The following is a 26,246-nucleotide window of genomic DNA, read 5'->3' on the forward strand; positions in this document are numbered from 1 at the left end:
CCATCACTGGGGGGAAGGTGGCAGGTTTGGCTCTGGCGGCCCCCCTGGCCCTCGAGGGTGGGGGACCTGCGCCTTTGAAGGCCAGGTCACCTGTGTGGTGTGTTTCCGAGCTGTGCATGTGTCTGTGGGGGTGGGGGTCTTTGCCTGTCTCTCTGCACCACCCCCACACCCACTGCTGCTACCCTACTCCAAGGAGACCCTCACCTTTTGAGAACATGAGCTGGAAGTTTTATTAGGGAGAGAGAAGGGAGGGAGGAAGGGGGAGGTTAGAGAGGAAGGTGCCGGGCGCCCACCCGGCCTTCCTCCTGGGCTCCCCTTGTCTTATCCGACCGGTGCCCACTAGGGTGCTTCCTGCCACCAGGCCCTGCAGTCCTGTGTCTCGGCTCCTCCCCTGCCCTTCACAGAGGTCTGGCCAATGGGCCCCTCAGAATCCTGGAGCCCGAGGTCTCACAGTGTAACCTGGGCCAGGGAGGCCCAGAGAGGGCCAGGGCTCGCCCAGGGCCACACAGGTGGCCGCGACTGGTCCCAAGGCACGGGCGCAATCCCACTGGGTCCCCTTCTCCTCCTGGCTCCTTAGAAGGACCGCTCCTTGGCCAGGGAGGAGCTGGCCGTAGCACAGGACTCATCCTGGGGCCCCAGGCTGGGAGGGGCGCGCCTCCGGCCACTGCAGCACAACAGGCTGCGAAGCTCCGAGGAGACACTGCTGCTGAAGGAGGCGTAGATCCAGGGGTTGGTGCAGCTGTTGAGGCTGGCCAGCAGCATGAGCAGCACGAAGGGGGGCCCTGTGGAGGCGGAGGAGTCAGCGGCTCAGGGGCCTGCTGGGCATGCGCAGGGACCCCTGTTGGATGTGGGGCAGGGCTGCACCCACCTTCCCGAGGGGCCTCTGGGTCCCACGCTGCCCACAGCTGCACAAGGAAGAAGGGGGCCCAGCACAGCACATACACGATCACGATCACCAATGTCATTCTCACGGTCTTGGCCATAGCTGCCGACACTCGGGCTCCCTCGCTGGGGCCGCCTGGCCGGTGCCTGCTGCGCCGCCCCCTAGCCCTCTCTGATGGCCCTGGCACCAGGCTGGCATGAATCTCCCGGAAGATGAGCACCTGGCAGGCAGCAATGCCCAGGGCAGGAGCCACAAACACCATTAGGGCGATCCAGGTGACATAGGCACGGAGGCCCCAGGGCTCAGCAAAACGGGCCCAGCAGTCGAGGACGCCACTGCCGTCCCCCACGTCGCGCTGAGCGAAGATGAAGAGCTGTGGCAGGCTGAGGAGGAGTGAGCAGGCCCAGGCAACCAGTACCGGCCGGTTCCAGCGAGCCCCGCCACCATGGCGGTAGGCCAGCATGGGGCGGCAGATGGCACGGTGTCGGTCCAGGGTCATGGCCAGGATCATGTAGGAGGAGGCATACATGCCCACCATCTGCAGGTATTTGACGGCCCGGCACAAGACGTCTGGCCCCCAGAAGCGGTCAGTGGCATCCCACGCCAATTGGGGTAGCACTTGGAACAAGGCCACTGCCAGGTCAGCCAGGCACAAGTGACCGATGAAGATGTGCATGGGCGCCCAGTGGCCCCGCCGCCCCCGCCGCACCAGAGCGCCCAGCACCAGGCCATTGCTCAGGGTCACAGCCACAAAAACTGTCGAGAGCAGGGCCAGCTCAGCCCGGGCCAGCAGTGGGTCCCGAGGGTCCGGCTCCTCCTCGCTGCTGTTGCTGGGGGAGCTGGGCCGAGAGAGGGGCCCAGGCCCAGCTGGCCAGGGGTGGAAGGCGAGAGCCAAGTTAGGGAAGGGGCTCTGCAGGGGACCCAGGCACAAGGTGGTGCCATGCGGGACAGGGTCCCTCCTCCCCGATCCTGCCTCCCCCTTCCTGGCGCCCAGAGCTGCAGCACCGAGGTCTCCTCCAGGGAAGCCACATGGGTGTAGATTTGCCCTCAGGTACCATCCGCCAGGGCCGTATGGCCCGGGAGGGATGGGGCCGAGTGAGTAGGGTACAGCCATGCCCCCTCCTCCCCCTGCCCCCGCTGATAGCTAGAGAGGTACCCCAGGCACTTGTCCTTTGTCCCCCCTCCCCTGGAGAGGACCTGGGTCGGGGGCTTGGAAAGGAGCAGCCTCCGTGTCCTCAAGCCCCGTTGCCACACTGGCTCATCCCACTGGGGTCGGGGAGCCCCTTTGCCTCCTGGAGGCTTGAACCTTACCGGAGGTGGGGGACGCCTTGAGCATGGTGGGCCACAGGGGTCTGGTCTGTGGGACAGGTCCTCTAAGCTCCTGGAGGACACAGGACCATGCAGAGGTGCCTGTCGGCGGAGTGCTTGTCAGTGGGGGCTTGTGGGGGGCTGTGGGGTGTGTGTGTGTGTGTGTGTGAGTCTGTGTAAGAGAGTGCATGACAGTGTCAGTGTGAGAGAGCATGAGCGAGCGGGCTCTGGGGGTGCCCCCACCGAGCCAGAGATGAGTCTCCCAGGATAAACGGGAAGACAGAGAGGGAGAGTCAGACAGATGGACGATCAGAGTCAGGCACTCAGCTAGGCAGTCTTCGAGACCTGGCCTGGGAGTGGATACCTAAGGTGGACCCGGAGACCCCAAGCCCCCACCTACCCCGCCCCAAGGCCCCTTGCTGCCCCTCACCTGGCTGGGCTCCCCGGCTCCTGGGCAGCTGGGCAGCGGCACGGGTGGCCCGGGCGCTCAGATCTGCTCTTCATCACTGCCCCGCCCTGCTCCAGCCTCTGGGAGTGACCTGCCCAGGGGGAGACTTCCTCCCCCCACCCCCACCCCCACCCCCACCCCCACCCCCACCCCCCGGCCACCAGGAAGTATGCTCCTGGCCTCCAGTGCCCTGGCCTGGCCAGGCCCTCCTCTTCTGTCTACTCCCTGGACTCCCTCCACCCACTCCTGAGGGCCCCAACTTGGCCTCGGTGCCCACCATCCTCCCTCGGCCTGCCCCGTACCACCTGCACACCATGGGACCCACCTTACTAGGACAACAGGGCTGGCTCACCTCTTGGATGGAGGGCACTTAATGCAGCACCTTCATTTCAGAAGTGGAGAAACTGAGGCCAGGCATGGGTTGGGCTAGGGCAGGATCCCACCGCTTTTGTGGGATAAAGTGTGCCTTCCATTTCCCAAGCTGGGCTCCTTGGCCTTCCTTGGGCCCAGGAATGAGAGCCTAGGGCTTCGACAGGGCCCCTCACAAGCCACACAGGACTGCAGCCAGCAGCCCTTCCCCCACCTCAATTAGGGCTTGGCGGAGAGGAAGGACAGGAAGGGAGGGGGGCGGAGGCCCAGCCGGGGCTTAATATACATACCCCTGTGAGATCTGGCTTCCTCCCCAAGGTCCTGTGGGAGTCCGGTGCCCCACCCTCTTCCTCCTTCCCCACCTGCAGCTACCTGTCCTGGGAGGAGGGGGCTCCAGCACACTGGGCCACCGGGCACATCTGAGGCCTGTCTCCTGCGGCTGCTCTCCAGTGTGCTGTCTGTCCGTCTCTCTCACACACACACACACACTCTCATACGTGATGCAGCACACACCCAGAAGACGCCCATCTACTCACTATGTGTGTGTGACAATGTGGGGGGGACTGAGAGGGGGGCTGGGCCCTGCATTTCCATCCACTCCACTCTCTTCTCCCCCAGTCTAGCCCTAGGGACCCGCCTCCAGCCCACCCACTCACCCCTCCTCTCCCCTCCAGCCGCAGGACCCCCTCTCCCCTTCAGCCCACCCTCACCCCTTCTTTCCACCCCCCCTCTGCTTCTCTGGCAGGCCCGGCCTTGCTCAGTTCAGCCCAGGCCAGTCCAGCCCAGCCCAGCCCAGCACGCCCAGGGGCAGGCTTCAGGGGCAGACTTCAGTCCGGAGATTGGCTCTTTTTTCCTGTTTGTCCGTCTTTGTTGACCTGCAAGGCCTGAGACCAAACAGCCTCTCCCTGACCAGGCTGCCAAGGCTCCCCCTTCCTAGCGCCTCCTCGCCCCGACTGCGTAGCTCTGGGGGTGAAGCACCACAGAGCACACCAGGGCCCGGAGCCACTGGAGCCACTGGCAGGGTCTTACAAATATGCAGAGATGCACACACATGCACACACCACGCACCCCTGCACATGGCACACGCACAGCATGTACATGCACGCACACGGCACACACACAGAGCCCACGGCATGACACACACACCCCTGCCCTGCACACAGCACACGCAACCTGCACATGGCATACCCACATGCACACACCACACGGCACACACGTACAACAGTACACACACCCCTGCACACGGCACACACACACACAGCATGATCCCAGGAGCAAGGACATGCTCACATTGTCCCTGTCACTACTGTCATTATTGTCAAAGAGAATAAAAACTCCTCTCCCGCCATCCAGACCAACAAAGATGGTAGAAAGTGAAGTCCATAGGCTACACAGGTCACCCCATGCAAGATTCTAGAATAGATTCTTAAATGGAAAGCTGTGAGCCATGGGAAAAAGTCACACCAGAACAAATACTTCTTCCTCCCCTCGTGCGCACCCCACGTGGCTCCCAGCCCTGTCGGGGAGACCGGCTGCGGAACCTGAGGAACTGAGGTGCAGGGGGTTGCAGGGGAGGATTTCTCTGAGGGACACGGGTATCAAGGCCATGAGGCTCCTTGTCATATGGTGAGCACCTGGCCGGAAGCCAGAGGTGGAAGCTCCTGGGCACAGGACCAGGGATGAGGCCAGTCTTTTGGGGTCCAAGAGCCATTTCCTTACGGGTTTGTTTCCCTGCCCAGGATCCAACCATGGCCACACAGGGCTGGATCCTGGCAGTGTGCCAGGCCTGGGCCCACCTCTGCTCTTGCAGTCCTGGTTTCCCCGTTGTCTTGGGGTTGCGTCCCAAGAAGCAGGGTAAGGGGCTGGTGTGCACCCAAGGCCAGGACGAGCAGGGGAGCCGTGCAAGCCCCTGGTCTCCCGGCAGGTGCTGGGCCCAGGGAGAAGGCAAGGCACCAAGGCCAGGGCCTCCTCTCCCCGCTAACGTCTCCTCCAAGACCGAGTTGCCACCCACCACCCACCGGGGTTTAGAGTTATGAAAGCAGAGATTCCCCTACCACAATGGCTGAGACCCCAAAGGCGGGGAGGTCGTGGGCGCGCCCATGCACGCACTGCATGGGGGCTGTGCCAGGTGAGAGACCCGGGGCTGATTGAAAGGGAAAGGCCCCAGGCAGGCCCCTGGCCCAGCCACACCCCAGGGGAGGGGATGATGGGTTTGATGGGAAGAGGACTGGCGAGACTTTTTCACTGTCAGGGCCACATGAGTCAGCAGAGATGGCTCTGGGCTGCCCAGGAGCCCCTGCCCTGCAGGCGCTGTTAGCCAGGAGTGGGAGACCACCTGGGGGATGCTGGGATCACTCTGGAGAAGGCAGCGGCCCAGGGTCTGCCTCCATGAGGCTGGCAGTGATGGGCTGGGGGTCCTGGAGAGGAGAAGGAGGGAGAGGTCCCCTAAGGAGTGTTGGAGGGGGTGGTGACTAGCTTGCGCGCTTGCCCCGCGAAACACTGGGAAGTCCGTTCTGCAACACTGAAGAAGGGCCTGGCCATGGGGTCCCCAGCTAGCCTCAGGGGCCTCAGGCCAAGGTCGGACTAAGCAGATGCCACCCCCCACCCAATGGGGCCCCCTATGCCCCCCTCCCCTTGCTCCTCCAAGATTCCCTTTGCAGAAAGGGCTTTGTGGGTGGCCACGGGATGGGCCCTGCTCCTCCAGCTCGGGGTCTGATTGGAGGATGAGTTTGGCCAACCCCGGCAGAGGCAGTGGGACCAGGTCAGCTGGGCCTTTCCAGCCGCTGGCTCCCCATAATGATAACCCTTTGTTCAACAACTACCAAGTGCCGCTGCCTGCTGGGCCCTGGGCTGGGTGCACCGAGATGGTGAGCCCTGGACCTTGCCCCGGGAGCGAACAGTCCTACAGGAAGAGAGCCTGTGGAGGGGAGGCAGGGAGGCCAGGCACAGGCCGTGGCTGTCAGCCAGGAGATCAATGTCGGGAGCCTGGGGCAGTGGGGTGGATAGGAGTGACCTGGCAGGAATGGCATTTGAAGACCATTTAAGGGATGGAGGAGAAAGAGGAGCCAGCCAAGGGCATTGACAATGGTAAACACATAGCTAGGAGAAAAACCAGGGGAGGCAGAAGTTATGAGGCTGAGAGAAGGGACGGTACATCCAGGGGGTACGGCCACAAATGGCTCTCAAAGCAACTGCAATTTGACTCTCCTGTGGGAAAGGGGGCAATGTTGGAGGATGGGAGCTACTCAGGACCCAAGAGGGATGTGCGTGGGCTGAGGATGACAGGGTGACAGTGGGCCACAATCTGATAATCTAATTCTGTCCACTTGCCTGAAGGGCGAAATCAAGTGAATCTTCAAAAGCGACACGAAACACGGCTGCAGATTGAGGGAGGGGGCGCCGCCCAGGGAGCTTGCAGGCGGCAGCAGGCCGGGGAGCAGTTGAGGACCATGAGGGGCCATCTGAGGCTATGACAGCCTGGCAGGAGGAGGCTCCTGTTTTGTTAAAGTTGTTCATGCCCGGGGTTCAGAGTCAGATTGTTCCCTGAGACTTGGTACAAAAAGCAGCAGCAGCCCCCTCCTCAAAGGCAACCAGCATGGACTCATTTTATAGCAGACTTTTTGGTACTTACCTCAATAGTTCTAAAGAGCACGCTTGTGGTGCTCCTTCCTGCTAGGAAAAACGAATCTGTAGCCCCCTCTCCACGACACGTGGCCTCCTACCCCCGCTGTCCTTCCGCTATGGCTTCTTCTAGATCAGCTTAGGTCAGGGGTCAGTGTTTGCGCTACTGGAAGTATGCTGCCCTCCTCAGCCAAGCCATGGCGCACACAATGAGTTCTTTCTTTTTCCTGTGTGGCTTTTTAAAATCAGCTTCACGGAGGCACGATTGCTGTTGTTAAGTGCCGTCAAGTCAATCCCGCCTCATAGCAACTCCTGTGACAGAGTTTCCTGGCCTGTAATCTTTACAGGAACACATCGCCGGGTCTGTCTCTTGCAGAGCCGCTGAGTGGGTTCAATCTGCCAACCTTTCAGTTAGCAGCCAAGTGTTTAACCATTGTGCCACCAGGGCTCCCGAGGCATAAAAAAAAAAAAGCAATGAATAAAAAAAAATAAATACATAAATTTTAATTGTGCAGTTCCCTCAGGGTCCCTTTAAAAAATATTTTGGGGGGTAAAATATACATTTCTACGTGTAAAATTCAGTGACATCAATTATGTTCACCATGTTGTGCGACCATCACCACTATCCATTTCCAAATCTTTTCATGACCCTTAACAGAAACTCGGTACCCCTTCAGCAATAACTCTCCTTTGCCTCTTCCATCCAGCCCTGGTAGCCACTCATATGTGTTGGTCTCTCCGCATTTACCTATTCAAGATATTTCGTGTAGGTGGAATCATACACTATTTGTCCTGTTGTGACTGACTGACTTCACTCAGCATCATATTTTCAAGGTTCATCCGTGTTGTAGCATGTGTCAGGACTTCATTTCTCTTTTTGGATGAATGCTATGACTGCTAACCAAAAGGTCAGCATGTCGAATCCACCAGCCACTCCTTGTAAGCCCTAGGGGGCAGTTCTATTCTGTTCTCTAGGGTCACTAAGAGTCCGAATCGATGGCGACGGGTTTGGTTTAGGGGTATGGATAGACCACATTTTGTTTATCTATTCATCTACTGATGGACATTTGGGTCGCTTCCACCTTTTGGCTGTTGTAGATAACGCTGCTGTGAACGTTGGTGTACCTTCGTGGCCCTTTGCAGTCAATCACCTTTCACCACCTGACCTCTAGCAACCACTGATCAGTCTGTCACTATAGCTTTGCCTTGTCTAGAATTCCCTATAAATAGAACCACAGTATATGCAGTATTTTGTGTCTGGCTTCTTTCGCTCAGCACAATGCCTTTGCAATTATAAAAGAAAAATGCTTTCGGATTGCATGTATCAGAAGCTCATTCCTCCTTATGGACTGTACTGTCCCATTATATGGATATACCGCAGGACTGTACTGTTCCATCACGTGGATATACCGCAGTTTGTTTATTCCATTACCAGTTGACAGACACTTGGATTGTTTCCAGATTTTGGCTGTTACGAATAAAGCTACCCTGGACATTTGGGTACAGACTTTTGTGTGCCGATGTTTTCATTTCTCTAGAGTAAATATTTAGGGTTGGGATTGCTGGGTCATATGACAAGTGTATGTTTAAGTCGACAAGAGACTACCGAATTATTCCTCAGAGTGGTTATGGCATCTTGCACCCCCATCAGCATCCTTACCAGCGCCTGGTGTTATCCGGCTTTTACATTTTTTTTGTCTTTTTAATTTAAACCATTTTAGTGGCCTTTTCTTGGTGTTTTGATCTGCATTTCCTTTTTTTTGAATGACTAAAAATGTTGAGCATCTTTTCATGTGCTTATTTTCCATTTGCATACATTCTTTGGTGAAGTATCTAGTCAAATTTTTTCCTAATTTTTTACATAAAACGTTCACAATTATTCAGCTGTAAGAATTTGTTGTTTTTAATACATTCTGGATACAGGTTCTTTAACAAATAAATGTTTTGCTAACTTTTCACCCAGTACATGGTTTGCCTTTTGATTTTACTAATAGTGTTTCTCAAAGAGCAAACATTTTTAATTTTGATTAAGCCTAATTTATCAATTTTTTTATGGTTTGTGTTTGTGTCCTATCTAAAAAAACTCTTTGCCTAACCCATTGTCACAAAGATATTCTTCTATGATTTCTTTTAGAAGCTTTATATTTTTAATTCTTAAATTTAGGTTTATGAACCATTTTGAGTTAGATTTTATGTATGGTGTAAGGTAAACATTGAGGTTCATTCTTTTACATGTGCCTATCCAGTTGTCCCGCACCATTTGTTCAAAAGACTACCCTTTCCCCATTGAATCGCCTTTGTCAAAAATCAATTGACCATATGCGTGCGGGTCTATTTCTGGACTCTCGATTCTGCTCCCTTGTCTACCCTTTTAACAATGCCACGTTGTCTTGATTACTGTAAATTTAGAGTAAATTTTGAAATCAGACGGTACCAAACCCCCAATTTTGTTCTTCTTTTTCAAAATCATTTTGGCTGTTTTAGGTAATTTGCATTTCCATACGAACTTTGGAATCAGCTCCTCAGTTTCTACAAAACTAAGCCTGCTGGGATTTTCATTGCTGTTGCATTGACTCTATAGATAAATCTGGTGGCATTTGACATCTTAACAATATTGAGTCTTTCAATTTATAAATATGGTATCTCTCTCCATTTATTGAAGTTTTGTTGATTTCCCTCAGCAATGCTTTGTAGTTCGTTTGTGCAGTTTGTTAAGTTTATCTCTGAGTATTTCATGTTTTTGATACTACTGTAAATGACACTTCTAAATTTTAATTTCTGATCGTCCATTGCTAATATATAGAAATATTGTTGATTTTTTATATTGACTATCCTGCAACTTTGCTAAACTCACTTACCAGTTCTACTTTTTTTTGTAGATAGGATTTTTTACTAGACAATCATGCCTTCTGTGGATAAAGACAGTTTTGCTTTCTCCTGTCTAACCTCTATGCCTTTTATTCCTTTTTCTTACCTTATTTTACCAGCTAAGACCTCCGGTATAACACTGAGTGAAAGTGTTGAGAGAGGATATCCATGACTTCTTCTTGATCCTGTGAGAAACGTAGTAAGTCTTTCACCATGAAATATGACGACTGCTGTGAGTGTTCACAGATGCCCTTTATCCAGCTGAGGAAATTGCCCTCTATTTCGAATTTACTGAGAGCTTTATCATGAATAGGGGTTGAATTTTGTGAAATGTTCTTTTTCCTGTGTCTATGAGATCATTATGCTCTTTTCCTGTTTCCTTTCTTTGTTCTGTAATGTGGTTAATTACATTGATTGATATTCAAATGTTGAAGCAAACTTGCATTCCTGAGAGGTACCCCATTTAGTCATGATGTATTATCTTTTAATATATTGCTGGATTTGATTTACTAAAATTTTGTTTAGCATTTTTGTGTCTCTATTTTAAAAAAAAAAAATTCAAGAGGTGTACTAGTCTATAAGCTTTTTTTCTTGTAATGTCTCCCTCTGGTTTTGATATTAGGGTAACATTGACCTTGTAAAATGTTGGGAAATGTTCCCTTCTCTCCTAATTTCTGAAACAGTTTGTGTAAAATTGGTGTTATTTCTTACTTAGTGCTTGGTAGAATTCACAAGTGAAGCCATATAGGCTTGGAGTTTTCTTAGTGGGAATGTTTTTAACTACAAATTGAATATAAACTATTCAGGTTATTTCTTCTTGAATGAGCTATTTAGGGTTAAAAAAAAAAACCACTGCTAGGGTTATTTTATTTCTAAATATTTGGAAATTTTCTAGAAATCATTTTGTTTTTTAAGGAACTTGTCCACTCCATCTAATTTGTCTAATGTATTGGCACAAGTTGTCTGCAAGATTCCTTTATTATCCTTTTGATGTTTGTAGGATCTGTAGCGATGTCCCCTCATTCATTCATTTTTTTCTTTTTAATAATTTTTATTGTGCTTTAAGTGAAAGTTTACAAATCAAGTCAGTCTGTCACATATAAGCTTATACACACCTTACTCCATACTCCCACTTACTCTCCCCCTAATGAGTCAGCCCGCTCCCTCCTTCCAGTCTCTCCTTTCATAAGATTTTGCCAGTTTCTAACCCTCTCTACCCTCCTATCTCCCCTCCAGACAGGAGATGCCAACACAGTCTCAAGTGTCCACCTGATACAAGTAGCTCACTCTTCGTCAGCATCTCTCTCCAACCCATTGTCCAGTCCCTTCCATGTCTGATGAGTTGTCTTCAGGAATGGTTCCTGTCCTGGGCCAACAGAAGGTTTGGGGACCATGACCACCAGGATTCCTCTAGTCTCAGTCAGACCATTAAGTCTGGTCTTTTTATGAGAATTTGGGGTCTGCATCCCACTGTTCTCCTGCTCCCTCAGGGGTTCTCTGTTGTGCTCCCTGTCAGGGCAGTGATCGGTTGTGGTCGGGCACCAACTAGTTCTTCTGGTCTCAGGATGATGTGAGTCTCTGGTTCCTGTGGCCCTTTCTGTCTCTTGGGCTCATAGTTATCGTGTGACCTTGGTGTTCTTCATTCTCCTTTGATCCAGGTGGGTTGAGACCAACTGATGCATCTTATATGGCCGCTTGTTAGCATCTAAGACCCCAGACGCCACACTTCAAAGTTGGATGTAGAATGTTTTCATAATAAAGTTATTTTGCCAATTGACTTAGAAGTCCCCTTAAGCCGTAGTCCCCAAACCCCTGCCCTTGCTCCGCTGACCTTTGAAGCATTCAGTTTATCCCGGAAACTTCTTTGCTTTTGGTCTAGTCCAGTTGAGCCGACCTTCGTGTATTGAGTGTTGTCCTTCCCTTTCACCTAAAGGAGTTCTTATCTACTAACTAATCAGTAAATAACCCTCTCCCACCCTCCCTCCCTCCCCCCCTCGTAACCACAAAAGTATGTGTTCTTCTCAGTTTAAACTATTTCTCAAGATCTTATAATAGTGGTCTTATACAATATTTGTCCTTTTGCAACTGACTAATTTCACTCAGCATAATGCCTTCCAGGTTCCTCCATGTTATGAAATGTTTCACAGATTCGTCACTGTTCTTTATCCTTGCGTAGTATTCCATTGTGTGAATATACCATAATTTATTTAACCATTCATCCCTTGATGGACACCTTGGTTGCTTCCAACTTTTTGCTATTGTAAACAGAGCTGCAATAAACATGGGTGTGCATATATCTGTTCGTGTAGAGGCTCTTATTTCTCTAGGGTATATTTCGAGGAGTGGGATTTCTGGGTTGTATGGTAGTTCTATGTCTAACTTTTTAAGAAAACACCAGATAGATTTCCAAAGCGGCTGTACCATTTTACATTCCCACCAGCAGTGTAGAAGAGTTCCAATCTCTCCACAGCCTCTCCAACATTTATTATTTTGTGTTTCTTGGATTAATGCCAGCCTTGTTGGATGGAATCTCATCGTAGTTTTAATTTTCATTTCTCTAATGGCTAATGATCGAGAGCATTTTCTCATGTATCTGTTAGCTGCCTGAATATCTTCTTTAGTGAAGTGCATGTTCATATCCTTTGCCCACTTCTTGATTGGGTTGTTTGTCCTTTTGTGGTTGAGTTTTAACAGAATCATACAGATTTTAGAGATCAGGCGTGCTAGCTGGAGATGTCATAGCTGAAATTTTTTTCCCAATCTGTAGGTGGTCTTTTTACTCTTTTGGTGAAGTCTTTAGATGAGCAGAGGTGTTTGATTTTTAGGAGCTCCCAGTTATCTGGTTTCTCTTTGTCATTTTTGGTAATGTTTTGTATTCTGTTTATGCCTTGTATTGGGGCTCCTAACGTTGTCCCTATTTTTTCTTCCATGATCTTTATCGTTTTAGTCTTTATGTTTAGGTCTTTGATCCACTTGGAGTTAGTTTTTGTGCATGATGTGAGGTATGGGTCCTGTTTCATTTTTTTGCAAATGGATATCCAGTTATACCAGCACCATTTGTTAAAAAGACTATCTTTTCCCTAGTTAACTGACACTGGGCCTTTGTCAAATATCAGCTGCTCATATGTGGATGGATTTATATCTGGATTCTCAATTCTGTTCCATTGGTCTATGTGCCTGTTGTTGTACCAGTACCAGGCTGTTTTGACTACTGTGGCTGTATAATAGGTTCTGAAATCAGGTAGAGCTGAGGCCTCCCACTTTCTTCTTCTTTTTCAGTAATGCTTTGCTTATCCGAGGCTTCTTTCCCTTCCATATGAAGTTGGTGATTTGTTTCTCCATCACATTAAAAAATATCATTGGAATTTGGATCCGAAGTGCATTGTATGTATAGATGGCTTTTGGTAGAATAGACATTTTTCCTATGTTAAGTCTTCCTATCCATGAGCAAGGTATGTTTTTCCACTTAAGTATGTCCTTTTGAATTTCTTGTAGTAGAGCTTTGTAGTTTTCTTTGTATAGGTCTTTTAAATCTTTGGTAAGATTTATTCCTAAGTATTTTATCTTCTTGGGGGCTACTGTGAATGGTATTGATTTGGTGATTTCCTCTTCGATGTTCTTTTTGTTGATGTAGAGGAATCCAAGGGATTTTTGTATGTTTATCTTATAACCTGAGACTCTGCCAAACTCTTCTATTAGTTTCAGTATTTTCTGAAGGATTCCTTAGGGTTTTCTGGGTATAAGATCATGTCATCTGCAAATAGAGATAATTTTACTACCTCCTTGCCAATCCGGATGCCCTTTATTTCTTTGTCTAGCCTAATTGCTCTGGCTAGGACCTCTAGCACAATGTTGAATAAGAGCGGTGATAAAGGGCATCCTTGTCTGGTTCCCGTTCTCAAGGGAAATGCTTTCGGGCTCTCTCCCTTTAGGGTGATGTTGGCTGTTGTCTTTGTATAAAATTGTATAGATGCCCTTTATTATGCTGAGGAATTTTCCTTCAATTCCTATTTTGATGGGAATTTTTATCATGAATGGGTGTTGGACTTTGTCAAATGCCTTTTCTGCATCAATTGATAAGATCATGTGGTTTTTGTCTTTTGTCTTATTTACATGGTGGATTACATTAATGGTTTTTCTAATATTAAACTAGCCTTGCATACCTGGTATAAATCGTACTTGGTCGTGGTGGATTATTTTTTTGATATGTTGTTGAATTCTATTGGCTAGAATTTTGTTGAGGATTTTTGCATCTATGTTCATGAGGGATATAGGTCTGTAATTTTCTTTTTTGTGGTGTCTTTACCTGGTTTTTGTTTCAGGGATATGGTGCCTTCATAGCCGTCATTCATTCTTGATATTGGTAAATGTCTTCTCTCCATTTTATTTGATCAGTCTGGCTAGAAGTCTGTCAGTTTACTGATCTTTTCAAAGAACTAGGCTTTTGTTTATTTCTTTATTTTACTGTGCTTCAGGTGAAAGTTTATGGCTCAGGTTAGTTTCTCATACTAAAATTTATACACGCATTGTTACGTGACCGTAGTTGCTAACCCTATAATGTGACAGCACACTCCCCTTTCCACCCTGCATTTCCCGTGTCCATTCAACCAGCTCCTGTCCCCCTCTGCCTTCCCATCTCACCTCCGGACAGGAGCTGCCCATTTAGTCTCATGTATCTGCACCCCATCTACTTGAACTAAGAAGCACACTCCTCAGGAGTATCATTTTATGTCTCATAGTCCAGTCTAAACTTTGTCTGAAGAGGTGGCTTTGGGAATGGTTTTAGTCCTGGGTTAACAGAGAGTCTGCGGGGCATGTCCTCTGGGGTTCCTCTAGTCTCAGTCAGACCATTAAATCTGGTCTTTTTATGTGAACTTGAGTTCTGCACCTCGTTTTTCTTCTGCTCCATCAGGGATCAAAGAACCAGCTTTTGGTTTCATATATTTATTTAGTAGCTAAAGCAAATGGAAGAAATGATGAGATAAAAGAGCTGAGCAGATTTCAAAGGGTGGCTCAAGCAAAGTAATGTATTATAAGGACATGTGCAAAGACCTGGAATTAGAAAACTAAAAGGGAAGAACACGCTCAGCATTTCTCAAGCTGAAAGAACTGAAGAAAAAAATGCAAGCCTCAAGTTGCAATATTGCAGGAGGATTCTACAGGGAAAATATTAAACAACCCAGGAAGTGTCAGGAAAAGATGGAAGGAATACACAGAGTCACTGTACCAAAAAGAACTGCTCAGTGTTCAGCCATTTCAGGAGGTAGCATATGATTGAGAACGCATGGTACAGAAAGAAGAGGTCCAAGCTGCAGTGAAGGCACTGGCAAAAAACAAGGCTCCAGGAATTTATGGAATACCAATTGAGATGTGCCAACAAATGAATGCAGCACTGGAAGTACTCACTCGTCTATGCCAAGAAATTTGGAAGAGAGTAACCTGGCCAACCTATTGGAAGAGACCCCTGTTTATGCCTATTCCAAAGAAAGGAGATGCAACAGAATGCAGAAATTATTGAATGATATCATTAACATCACACACAAGTAAAATTTTGCTGAAGATCATTCAAAAGCGGCTGCTGCAGTATATCGACAAGGAAATGCCAGAAATTCAAGTAGGATTCAGAAGAGGACATGGCACCAGGGATATCATTGCTGATGTCAGATGGGCCCGGGCTGAAAGCAGAGGATACCAGAAAGATGTTTACCTGTATTGTATTGACTATGCAAAGGCATTTGACTGTGTGGATGATAACAAATTATGGACAACATTGCAAAGAATGGGAGTTCCAGAACACTTAATTGTGCTCCTGAGGAACCTGTACATAGATCAAGAGGCAGTTGTTCAAATAGCATGAGGGAATACTGCATGGTTTAAAGTCAGGAAAAGTGTGCTTCAGGGTTGTAGCCTTTCACCGTACCTATTCTTCCTTGGTCTTCCTTATTCATTGTCCAGCTTTCGGTTGCAGTAGAACACCGACTGGGAGCTACCAGACATTCAGGCCGAGTAGGAAGAACCAGGGATATTGTTGCTGATGTCAGATGGATCCTGGCTGAAAGCAGAGAATATCAGAAAGATGTTTACCTGTGTTTTATTGACTATGCAAACGCATGCGACTGTGTGGATCAGCGTGGATTACCCCTCAACATAAAGAAAACAAAAATCCTCACAACTGGACCAATAAGCAACATCATGATAAACAGAGAAAATATCAAAGTTGTCAAGGATTTCATCTTACTTGGATCCACAGTCAACACGCATGGAAGCAGCAGTCAAAAAATCAAAGGACGCATTGCATTGGGTAAATCTGCTGCAAAGGACCTCTTTAAAGTGTTAAAAATCAAAGATGCCACCTGGAAGACTAAGGTGAGCCTGACCCAAGCCATGGCGTTTTTAATTGCCTCATATGCATGTGAAAGCTGGACAATGTATAAGGAAGACAAAAGAAGAATTGATGCCTTTGAATTGTGGTGTTGGCGAACTATATTGAATACACTGTGGACTGCCAGAAGAATGAAGAAATCTGCCCTACAACCAGAATGCTCCTTGGAAGCAAGGATCCCCGGAGAAGGTCATCATGCTTGGTAAAATAGAGGGTCAGCAAAAAAGAGGAAGGCCCTCAGTGAGATGGATTGACACAGTGGCTGCAACGATGGGCTCAAGCAAAACAATAATTGAGTCGCTATGAGTTGGAACTCACTCCACAGCACTTAACAACAATATTTACTCTATTGTTTTTCTGTTTTCTATCTCATTGCTTTCTGCTCTTGATAATTTTCTCCCTTCTGCTTATTTTGGGTTCGATTTGCTCTTCTCTTCCTAGTTTTTTAAGGTGGAAGCTTAAATCATTGACTTGGGACCTTTCTCCTTTTCTAATTTAAGCATTTAATGCTTTACATTTCTCTCTAATTATTTCTTCTGTTGTATGCTCCAGTTTTGATATTTTGTATTTTCATTTTTATTCAGTTAAAGATATTTTCTAATTTCCTTGTGACTTCTTCTTTGATCCATGAGATTTTTAGAAGTATATATTTTATTTCTAAATATTTGGAAACCTTGTATGTATCTCTTTGCTGTTGATTTCAAATTCAATACTGTCTTAGTTATCTAGTGCTACTATAACAGAAATTCCACAAGTGGATGGCTTTAACAAAGAGAAGTTTATTCTCTCACAGTCTAGTAGACTGTGGTTGTTGTTGCTGTTGTTAGGTGCTGTCGAGTCTGTTCACAGCGATCCTATGTACACGAGAACAAAACACTACCTGGTCCTGCACCATCGTCACGATTGTTTTTATGCTTGAGCCCATCGTTGCAGCCACTGTGTCAATCCATCTCGTTGAGGGTCTCCCTCTTTTTTGCTGACCCTCTACTTTACCAAGCATGATGTCCTTCTCCAGGGACCAATCCCTCCTGATAACATGTCCAAAGTGTGTGAGACGTAGTCTCGTCATCCTAGCTTCTAAGGAACATTCCGGTTGTACTTCTTCCAAGACAGATTTGTTTGTTCTTCTGGCAGTCCATGGTATATTCAATATTCTTCTCCAACATCGCAACTCAAAGGCGTCAATTCTTCTTTGGCCTTCGTTATTCATCGTCCAGCTTTCACATGCATAAGAGCAGATTTAAAACATGAAGTTCCCCTGTCTATCTGCGCGCTTCTCTCTCTTATATCTCAAAGAGATTGGCTCAAGACACAATCCAATCTTGTAGATTGAGTCCTTCCTCATTAACATAGCTTCCACCTATCCGACCTCATTAACATCATAGAGGTAGAATATACAACACATAAGAAAATCACCTCAGGTGAAAAAACGGAGGACAATTACAGGACACTGGGAATCATGGCCTAGCCAAATTGATACACATATTTTGGGGGGACACAATTCAATCCACGACAAATACCATTGTGGTCAGAAAACATCCTCTGTGTGATTTCTGTGCTTTGTAATTTATTGAGACTTGCTCGGTTCCCCAGAATGTTGTCTACTTGGTGAGCGCTCTATCCGCCCTTGGGAAGACTGTATCTTTTGCTGTTATTGGGTGTATTGTTCTATAAATATCAATTACATCAATTTGGTTGATCATGTTGTTGAATTTTTCTATATTCTTACTGATCTTTTTCGTACTTGTTTTAGCAATTACTGAGAAAAGATGTTAAAGTCTCCAATAATGTTTGCTAATTTGTCTATTTCTCCCTCTATTGCTGTCAATTTTTGTTTCATGTATTTGGGAACTTCCTTACTAGGTGCTTACATATTCGAGGCTATGATGTCTTCTTGATTATTTGACTCTTTATCATTATGAAGTCTTTTGGTGGTGCAAACAGTTAACGAACTCAGCTGCTAACCAAACAGTTGGAAGTTTGATTCCACCCACAGAACCCTCGGAAGGAAGAACCGGCCATGTATGTCCGAAAAATCAGCCATTGATAACCCTATGGAGCACAACGCAGAAATGCAGGGTGAAGGCGATTGCACAACTCAGAGAGTGTCATCAATGTCACTAAATTGTAGAAACTGTTGAGTTGGTGTATGTTTTGCTGTGTATATTCTCAACAACAAAATAAATAAAATTTAGGGAAATAAACACCTATGGAGGACAGTTCTACTCTGAGGCACATGGGACTCGGATGGCAACTGTTTTGTTGGGGGGGAGAGTTCCAATCAATATGAAATCTCCTTCTTCATCTCTGGTAATACTCTTTGTCTTGAATTTACTTTATCCGATATTAATATAGCCACATCAACTTTCTTATGCTCAGCGTTCGCATGGTGTATCTTTTTCGATCCTTTTACTTTTAACCTGTCTATGTCTTTATGCTTAATGCGTGTTTCTTGTAAATATCATATAGCCATTTTATCCAGCCTGACAGTCTCTGCCTTTTAACTGGGACGTGTGGCAGATTGTGTTTTTCGAAGGTAGCCGCAACAATCTCTCTCATCCCACATGCTCCCCTGGGACTTTGCCACTTCCCCATCGAGAGATGGAGTCTAACCCCCTCCTCCGCCAATGCTTTAATCTGGTTGGGCTTGGAATCAACATAATATGGTAGAAGTGATGCTACGTAATTTCCAAGGCTAGGTCAGAAAAGGCAGTACAACTTCTGCCCTTTGAGCACAAATACTCTTCAAGCCTTTAACCACCATGGAAGCAGCCTAACTTCCCTGAGGCTACCAGGCTATGAGGAAGCCCAAACCAGCCCTCACAGACAGACCACATGGAGCAGTCCTGAGACAACACAAAGCAGGAGACATCCCCAGCTTGCCCTAACTTGCTCCAGCCACACACTGTTCAGCTTCAGCCACCATCTGACGGCAACAACGTGAAAGACCCTGAGTCATGATGGCCCAGTTTGAGCCTTACCTGTATTTTGACTCACAGATACCATGAACAATAAGAAAATGATTGTTATCATTTTAAACCACTAAATTTGGGGGTGATTTGGTGTTTGATATTCTACTTTTTCCATCTGTTTTTTGCTCTTCTTTTTCTGCCTTTTTTAGGGGACAAATTGAAATTTCTTTTTTAGTATTTCGTCTTTTGGTTGATACTTTTGTTGTGTGTTTTGTGTTATGTTTTAAATTGTTGCTCTAGATATTACAATTTATATCTTTAACATAGCAAAAATCTACCTTCAAAAAAATTCTACTATTTCATGAACAATGTAAGAACTTTACAACAGTATTCGAATTACTACCATTCCACCCAAACTCCATTTTACTTTCTTATTATTTTAAACTATGTATAGAATATGTGGAAACCCTGGTGGCATAGTGGTTAAGAGCTACATTTGCTAACTAAAAGTCAGCAGTTCAAATCCACCAGGTGCTCCTTGGAAACTCTATGGGGCAGTTTTGCTCCGTCCTATAGGGTCTGTATGAGTTGGAATCAACTCGACAGCAAAGGGGTTGGGTTGGGTTTATAGAATATGTATTATATATGTACACATTGCACACAGATTTTATATATATATGGAAACCCTGGTGGCGTAGTGGTTAAGTGATACAGCTGCTAACCAAGAGGTCGTCAGTTCGAATCCACCAGGCGCTCCTTGGAAACTCGATGGGACGGTTCTACTCTGTCCTATAGGGTCACTATGAGTGAGAATCAACTCGACGGCAGTGGGTTTGTTTTTTTTGGGAGTATATATATACCCTTTCTAGTATTTTTTTATTTTTATTTTTCATTCCTTCCTTCAGTCTGGTATCGTTTTTCTTTAGCCTATAGAATTTATTTTAGCTTTTCTTTTATTGCAAGTCTATTGGAGATTAATTCTTTCAGCTTTTGTCTGTCTGAGAGTGACTCTTTTTTGACTCCCTTTTCGAAGACTATTTTCACAGGTATAGAATTCTAGATTGACAATTTTCATTTTTGTTTCAGAATTTAAAGATGCTGTTACGTTGTCTCCTGGCCTCTATTGTTTCTGATAAGAAGTCAGCTGTCATTCTTATCGCTCCTCTGCGTGTAATGTCATTTTCTCTGACTGTTTTCAAGGTTTTCTCTTCATTTTTGTTCATCAGCAGTTTGATTATGATGTGACTGGGTAAGGTTTTCTTGATATTTACCCTGCTTGGGTTTCACTAAGTTTCTTGGATATGTGGGTTGATGACAACTTTCATCAGTTTTGGAAAATTCTTGGTTATACTTCTTCATATATTTCTTTTGACCCATTCTTTCTGTCTCCTCTTTCTGAGATTCTGACTGCACATATGGTAAGCCATTTGATATTGTTCCACAGATCTCGGATGCTACGCTTTGGTATTTTTATCCACTCTTTTTTTTTCTTTGTGTTTTAGTGTGGATAATGTCTATTTACCCGTCTTCAAGTTCACTGATTCATTCCTTCGTCATGTCCAGTCTGCTAATAAGTCCATCAAAAGAATTTATCTCCGATATCATATTTTTCATTTCTAACATTTCCATTTAGCTCTATTTAATGGTTTTCATCTCTCTGCTGAAATTTCCATCTATTCGTATGTGCTGTCACCTTTTGGCACTAAATTCTTTAACATTTTCATCATAATTATTGTAAGGTATCTATCTGATAATTCCAACATCTGATCATCCATGAGTCCATTGATTGTTTCCTCTCTTGATGATGGGTCATATTCCCTTGTCTTTACATGTCTCACAATTTTTTATTGAATGCTAGACATTGTATGTAATAGAACAGTAGGGAGTGAAGTAAATAATATCTATGCCCATAAAAGGGCATGCATCTTCTTCTGTCAGGTCACTTGTGTGTGTTTGTGTGTGTGTGTGTGCGTGTGTGTGTGCGTGTGTGTGTGTGTGTGTTGGGGGAAGATGGAGTCAATCTAGTGTGTAGTTCAGCTAAGTTTGGGGTTTCTTGTTGATTTAGTTAGAGTCAATTCGCCATAGACTTTAAATTATTTCAGGGAAGAATCAGAACCTTCTCTTTAGCAGGGCTTGGAATCTGAGTGCCTGGAAGATTTATTTCAATTCTCCTGCCTCACCCACAGATTTCAACAGATCCTTGAACATATGCCTTAGCGGTGTCTCTTTCAGGTCTTCTGCCTCTACCCCAGTCAGAGCTGGCCTTTACTTTGTACTTAGTGTAATGCTTAGAGAGACTGGAAGGGTTATCTCAGTTCTCCTATCCTGCCTCAAGACTTCAGCAGACCTTGTCTACCTTAACCTTGGGAATGGTTCAGCTCTCCTGCCCTTTCCAAGTCACCAATGGCTTCTGCTTTGTACTGAATGTTAGGTCTGGAGTGTTAGTGGGGTTTCTCTCCTTCTCCTGTTCTGCATTCAAATTTCAGCAATCCTAGCACACCTATATGGAAACCCTGGTGGTGTAGTGGTTAAGAGCTATGGCTGCTAACCAAAAGTCAGCAGTTCGAATCCACCAGGCGTTCCTTGGAAACCGTATGGGGCAGCACATCTATACTTTACAGATGATCTCTCAGCTCACCTGCTTGGCCCCCAAATTTTCTTTGTGCATGCTCATGGAAGAGTTGGTGCAGATTTTCTTTGTGTCTGCGGTTCCTATCGATTCTAAAACATCATGCTATCTCAGAGTTGAACTTTAAAATTTTGTTAAAAGTCCTCTGTTTTCTTCTACATGTCTATGGTAGCCTTCTCCTGCTGCTGTTACTCTTTCAAGAATGAAAGCAGTCATGGGTGTGTTTTTTCCTAAGACAGGCTTGACATTTTTTGGATTATAGTTCTTTAGGGTTTTTTTTTGGGGGCGGGGGGAGACAACTTCAGCTTCCTGATGGGCTTAAAAAAAAAACTATGATTTTTGTAGGTTATCTAACTTTTTCTTACAGTGAGGTTGAGAGTGATGTTCTTTTGCAACTTTCTTTATCCGAGGCAGAAGCAAAAGATCCACCTACTGAATTTTTAGTCTATGCTACCACAAAAAGCTCTTGTCTGTTCTCTGAATATTCCTTTTTATTGCATCTTGTTCCTGTCTCATGGATAAAGGTATATTCTATCATCTCTCTGAGAAACTTAATGAGTTTTTAGCAAAAGATTTCTTATTCTTCATAGTCCCTGTTTCTCACAAATGGCTTTCCTCTTTGTTTTGGTCTCTATCTTTTATGCTTTCATGTCAGAGGCTTTCCCCAGATGTCTGGTGAACCTTGGATGTCTTCCCATATTTAAGAATGGGGCACTGAAGAGCTTATTGGAAGGGGCGGGGCTTGCCAACTATGGGCTTCATTATAGGGTGATATGGCTGGGCTGTTTTACTGGGGAACCCCAGTGTTAGTATCTTTAGTTCCTTCCTCTTGTAATGGGCAAATATCTTAGCAAAATATCTTCCAGCCTGATGCCTAGGACTGGCTGTCAACACTATGAGGAACTGAGTGGGGCAAGACGGCCCAGAGTGCTCTGCGTTCTGTATGTAAATGTCCATTTAATCTCCTCATTTTCTAGTGTGATACCTCCTACTGATGTTCGCCAGTCAGAGATTCCTCTCCAAAGAAACTGCCAGTCTTCTTCTGGGGTGGGATAAAGCTTTTGGAGCTCTAGCAGCCTCTTAAACAGATTTTCAGCTGAACTTCTATATTCGCCCCCATTTCCCCTGCTAATTTCCAGTCCACCTGTGAGCTTTCTCAGGTCTGCTACATAACTTACTACCCATCCATCTGCTTTTCAGCTACCAAAATTTTGTTGTCTTATCTCTTCTTCCATTATTTTTGTCCTTGAGGAATTTTGCTTTCTATAAAAAGTCGTTTACTGTCATTTTAGTGCAGTTTCAGGAGGGAAAGAAAGTAAATACATGTGTTCAACCTGTCACCTTCACTTCCAAGTCAACAGCATGTGGAGAAAGTCTGGGAGATTCGCTGGGTGGAAAGAGACAGGGGCTGGCTAGGGGCATGTGGCAGGATTGCCAAGTGGTACTTACAAGTCAGCTTGTGTGAAGCCCATGAATTCTTGGTGACACCAGTCTGCACACTTATGTCCTTTTCTCCCACTCTGCGGCCTGGGAGGGGGAGCCAAGGAATCAAATGGCCTATTCCATTCAAAGCCTGGGAGATTGCAGGCTGAAGATAAAGAAAAAACAAGGGAATAGGTGACTTCAGTGTGATTAGACTGGACAGGCCAAGCAAGAGGCCTACCAAGACACAGCTTCCTGCCGAGGGAGCACCTAGAGCCAGTGATTTACACGTAGATGGCCATACTGTATATCAGGTAACCTTTACCAGCCTTGGCCCCAGCTGATTGGACCAGGAGCAAACATCTGAACCAGAAACAGCCAATCTATAGGCTGGTCAGTTGCCTATGAGGCTACCTGTCATGAAAGTTCTACCCAAATAAGGATGACAGTGTGATAGCGATTTTATGGGCCAATAAGGTTCTTTCTCTTGGAAATTTGAACTGCAATGAAAGCAGAAGCTAAAAGACACACAGAGAAAGGCCATATATAATTGTCATGAAGCAGTAGAAGCCAAGGGAAAGCAGAAACTATTATTCAGCAGAAGCAAAGAGACGGAGAAAAAAATGGACAGAGAGGAGAGGTAATGCAGTTGGACGATAATGGCAGGAGCAGTCGGGGCTGAGTCACCACAACAGTGGGGAATAAGCAAATTCCACCAGCTCAGGGGTAGGAGGTTGGGGGTGTGGATAAGATAACCTAGTCCAATTTTTTTTTTTTTTTTATGGGGCAGTTCTACTCTGTCTTACAGGGTCGCTGTGAGTCAGAATCAACTTGATGGCAACAGGTTTGGTTTTTTTTTTTTTTTTTTTAGAGCTGCTTTAACTCCTTCGGGTTCCAGGCTCCTTGAAGCTCAGGTGTGTGATTATTCCTGGGTTCCTGTCCACATGTCTGAGAGTACTGCCTTCCTCATTCCTAAATGAATCCTCCCTTAATGGAGAAACTTGAGCAAGTCAAAGAGATACACTATGGGGCCAAGGAAGGATATGGAAAAGAGAAAGACCCAGTGAGAGCTGATTGAAAGGGTTCAGGGCTCAAAGGACTGGAAAGCTCTGCGAGCTCACATGCAGGCTGGTGGTGGGAGAGGGGAGGTTGGAGAAATGGCAGGAACAGATTGGAAGTTGTATGGACAAAGCTGGCTTTTGGAATTTAGCAAAATAAATTTTGGAATTTAGCCTCCCACTCTCACAGTTGTGCCTCATAAACCACTGTGCAAGGCTAGGGGAGGGGGCCAAGAAGGTTTTTGGAGATAGGAAGGTCAAGGAACAAAGGTTGGGATTTTGTCAGGTCATTTCCTGAGGTGGTTTTTGTTGTTAGGTGCCGTTGAGTCAATTCCAAGTCATAGCGACCCTATGTACAACAGAACAAAATGCTGCCCGGTCCTGTGCCATTGTCACAATTGTTGCTATATTTGAGCTCACTGTTGTAGCCACTGTGTCAATCCATCTCATTGAGGGTCTTCCTCTTTTTCACTGACCCTCTGTTTTACCAAGCATGATGTCCTTCTCCAAGGACCAGTCCCTCCTGATAACATGTCCAAAGTATGTGAGACAAAGTCTCTCCATCCTTGCTTTTAAGGAGCATTCTGGCTGTACTTCTTCCAAGACAGATTTGTTTGTTCTTCTGGCAGTCCATGGTATATTCAATATTCTTCACCAACACCATAATTCAAAGGCATCAATTCTTTTTGGGTCTTTCTTATTCACTGTCCAGCTTCCACATGCATATGAGGCGATTGAAAACACCGTGGAAAAAAAATTTGGGGGGGGGGAGTTAGGTGCACCTTAGTTCATAAAGTAACCCATCAACTGCTAAGGCCAAAGATGAAGAAATTGAAGATTTTTACCAAATCTACAGTCTGAAATTGGTCAAAGGTACAATCAAGATGCTCTGGTAATTACCGGCAATTGGAATGCAAAAGTTAGAAACAAAGAAGGATTGGTAGCTCGAAAATATGGCCTTGGTGATAGCCATGACCCTTGAGATTGCATGATAGAATTCTGCAAGAACAACGACTTCTTCATTGCAAATACCTTTTTTCAACAACATAAACAGTGACTATACAGGTGAGTCTCACCAGATGGAATACACAGGAATCAAATCTACTACATCTGAGGAAAGAGACGATGGAAAAGCTCAATATCATCAGTCAGAACAAGGCTAGCAGCGGACCGTGGAACAGACCATCAACTGCTCATATGCAAGTTCAAGTTGAAGTTGAAGAAAGTTAGAAAAGGTCCACAAGAGCCAAAGTACAACCTTGAGTATATCCCACTTGAATTTAGATACCATCTCAAGAATAGATTTGACACATTAAACACTAATAATAGAAGACCAGACGAGTTGTGGAACGACATCAAGGACATCATAAATGAAGAAAGCAAGAAGTCTTTAAAAAGACAGGAAAGAAATAAAATACCAGAATGCATTCAAAAAATACTCTGAAACTTGCTCTTGAACGTAGAGTAGCTAAAGCAAAAGGACGAAATGATGAAGTAAAAGAGCTAAACAGAAAATTGGAAAGGGCAGTTCAAGAAGACAAAGAAATGAAATGCGTAAAGACCTGGAGATGGAAAACCAAAAGGGAAGAACACGCTTGGCATTTCTCAAGCTTAAAGAACTGAAGAAAAAATTCAAGCCCTGAGTTGCAATATTGAAGGATTCTACAGAGAAAATATTAAATGACGCAGGAAGCATCAAAAAAAAAAGGAAGGAAGGAATACACAGAGTCGCTGTACCAAAAAGAACCGGTCGCCATTCAACCATTTCAGGAGGTAGCATACAATCAGGAACCAAGGGTACTAGAGGAAAAGGTCCAAGCTGCACTGAAGACACTGGTGGAAAACAAGGCTCTAGGAATTGACGGAATACCAATTGAGATGTTTCAACACAGGGATGCAGCACTGGAGATGCTCACTCATCTCTGCCAAGAAGTTTGGAAGACAGCTACCTGGACGAGCAACCGGAAAAGATCCATATTTGTGCCCATTCCAAAGAGAGGATATGCTATAGAATGCGGGAATAATCGAGCAATATTGTTAATACTACACGCAAGTAAAATTTTGCTGAAGACCGTTCAAAAGCAAGTGCAGCAGTACACCAACAGGGAGCTGCAGAAGCTCAAGGCAGACTCAGAAGAGGGTGTGCAATGAGGGCCATCACTGCTGATGTCAGGTGGGTCCCGGGTGAAAGCAGAGAATACCAGAAGGATGTTTACCTGTCTTTTATTCTTTTATTCACTTATTCACTATGCAAAGGCATTCCACTGTGTGGATCATAACAAATTATGGATAACATTGCTAAGAATGGGAATTCCGGAACACTTCATTGTGTTCATGAGGAAGGTG

General features: G+C 45.8%; 1 protein-coding gene across 3 annotated transcripts; it reads right to left on the bottom strand.

Annotated features, from left to right (window-relative positions):
* Positions 1–223: 223 nt before the first annotated feature.
* AVPR2 (arginine vasopressin receptor 2) lies at positions 224–2,707 on the bottom strand. 3 transcript variants are annotated; one of them, XM_049872151.1, is made up of 4 exons: positions 2,622–2,707; positions 2,195–2,264; positions 869–1,750; positions 224–782 (listed from the first exon to the last, which is right to left on the bottom strand). In XM_049872151.1, exons 2-4 carry the CDS (start codon positions 2,217–2,219, stop codon positions 574–576), a joined length of 1,116 nt encoding a protein of 371 aa, XP_049728108.1. In that variant the 5' UTR covers positions 2,220–2,264; positions 2,622–2,707; the 3' UTR covers positions 224–573. The 3 variants fall into 3 exon arrangements, with proteins under 3 accessions (XP_049728108.1, XP_049728107.1, XP_049728106.1); XM_049872150.1 differs by having other exon boundaries at positions 2,195–2,293; positions 2,622–2,698; XM_049872149.1 differs by lacking the exon at positions 2,622–2,707 and having other exon boundaries at positions 2,195–2,555.
* Positions 2,708–26,246: the final 23,539 nt, after the last annotated feature.

Source organism: Elephas maximus, chromosome X (genome assembly GCF_024166365.1).
Source record: "Elephas maximus indicus isolate mEleMax1 chromosome X, mEleMax1 primary haplotype, whole genome shotgun sequence".
In the NCBI taxonomy this organism is placed as follows: domain Eukaryota; kingdom Metazoa; phylum Chordata; class Mammalia; order Proboscidea; family Elephantidae; genus Elephas; species Elephas maximus.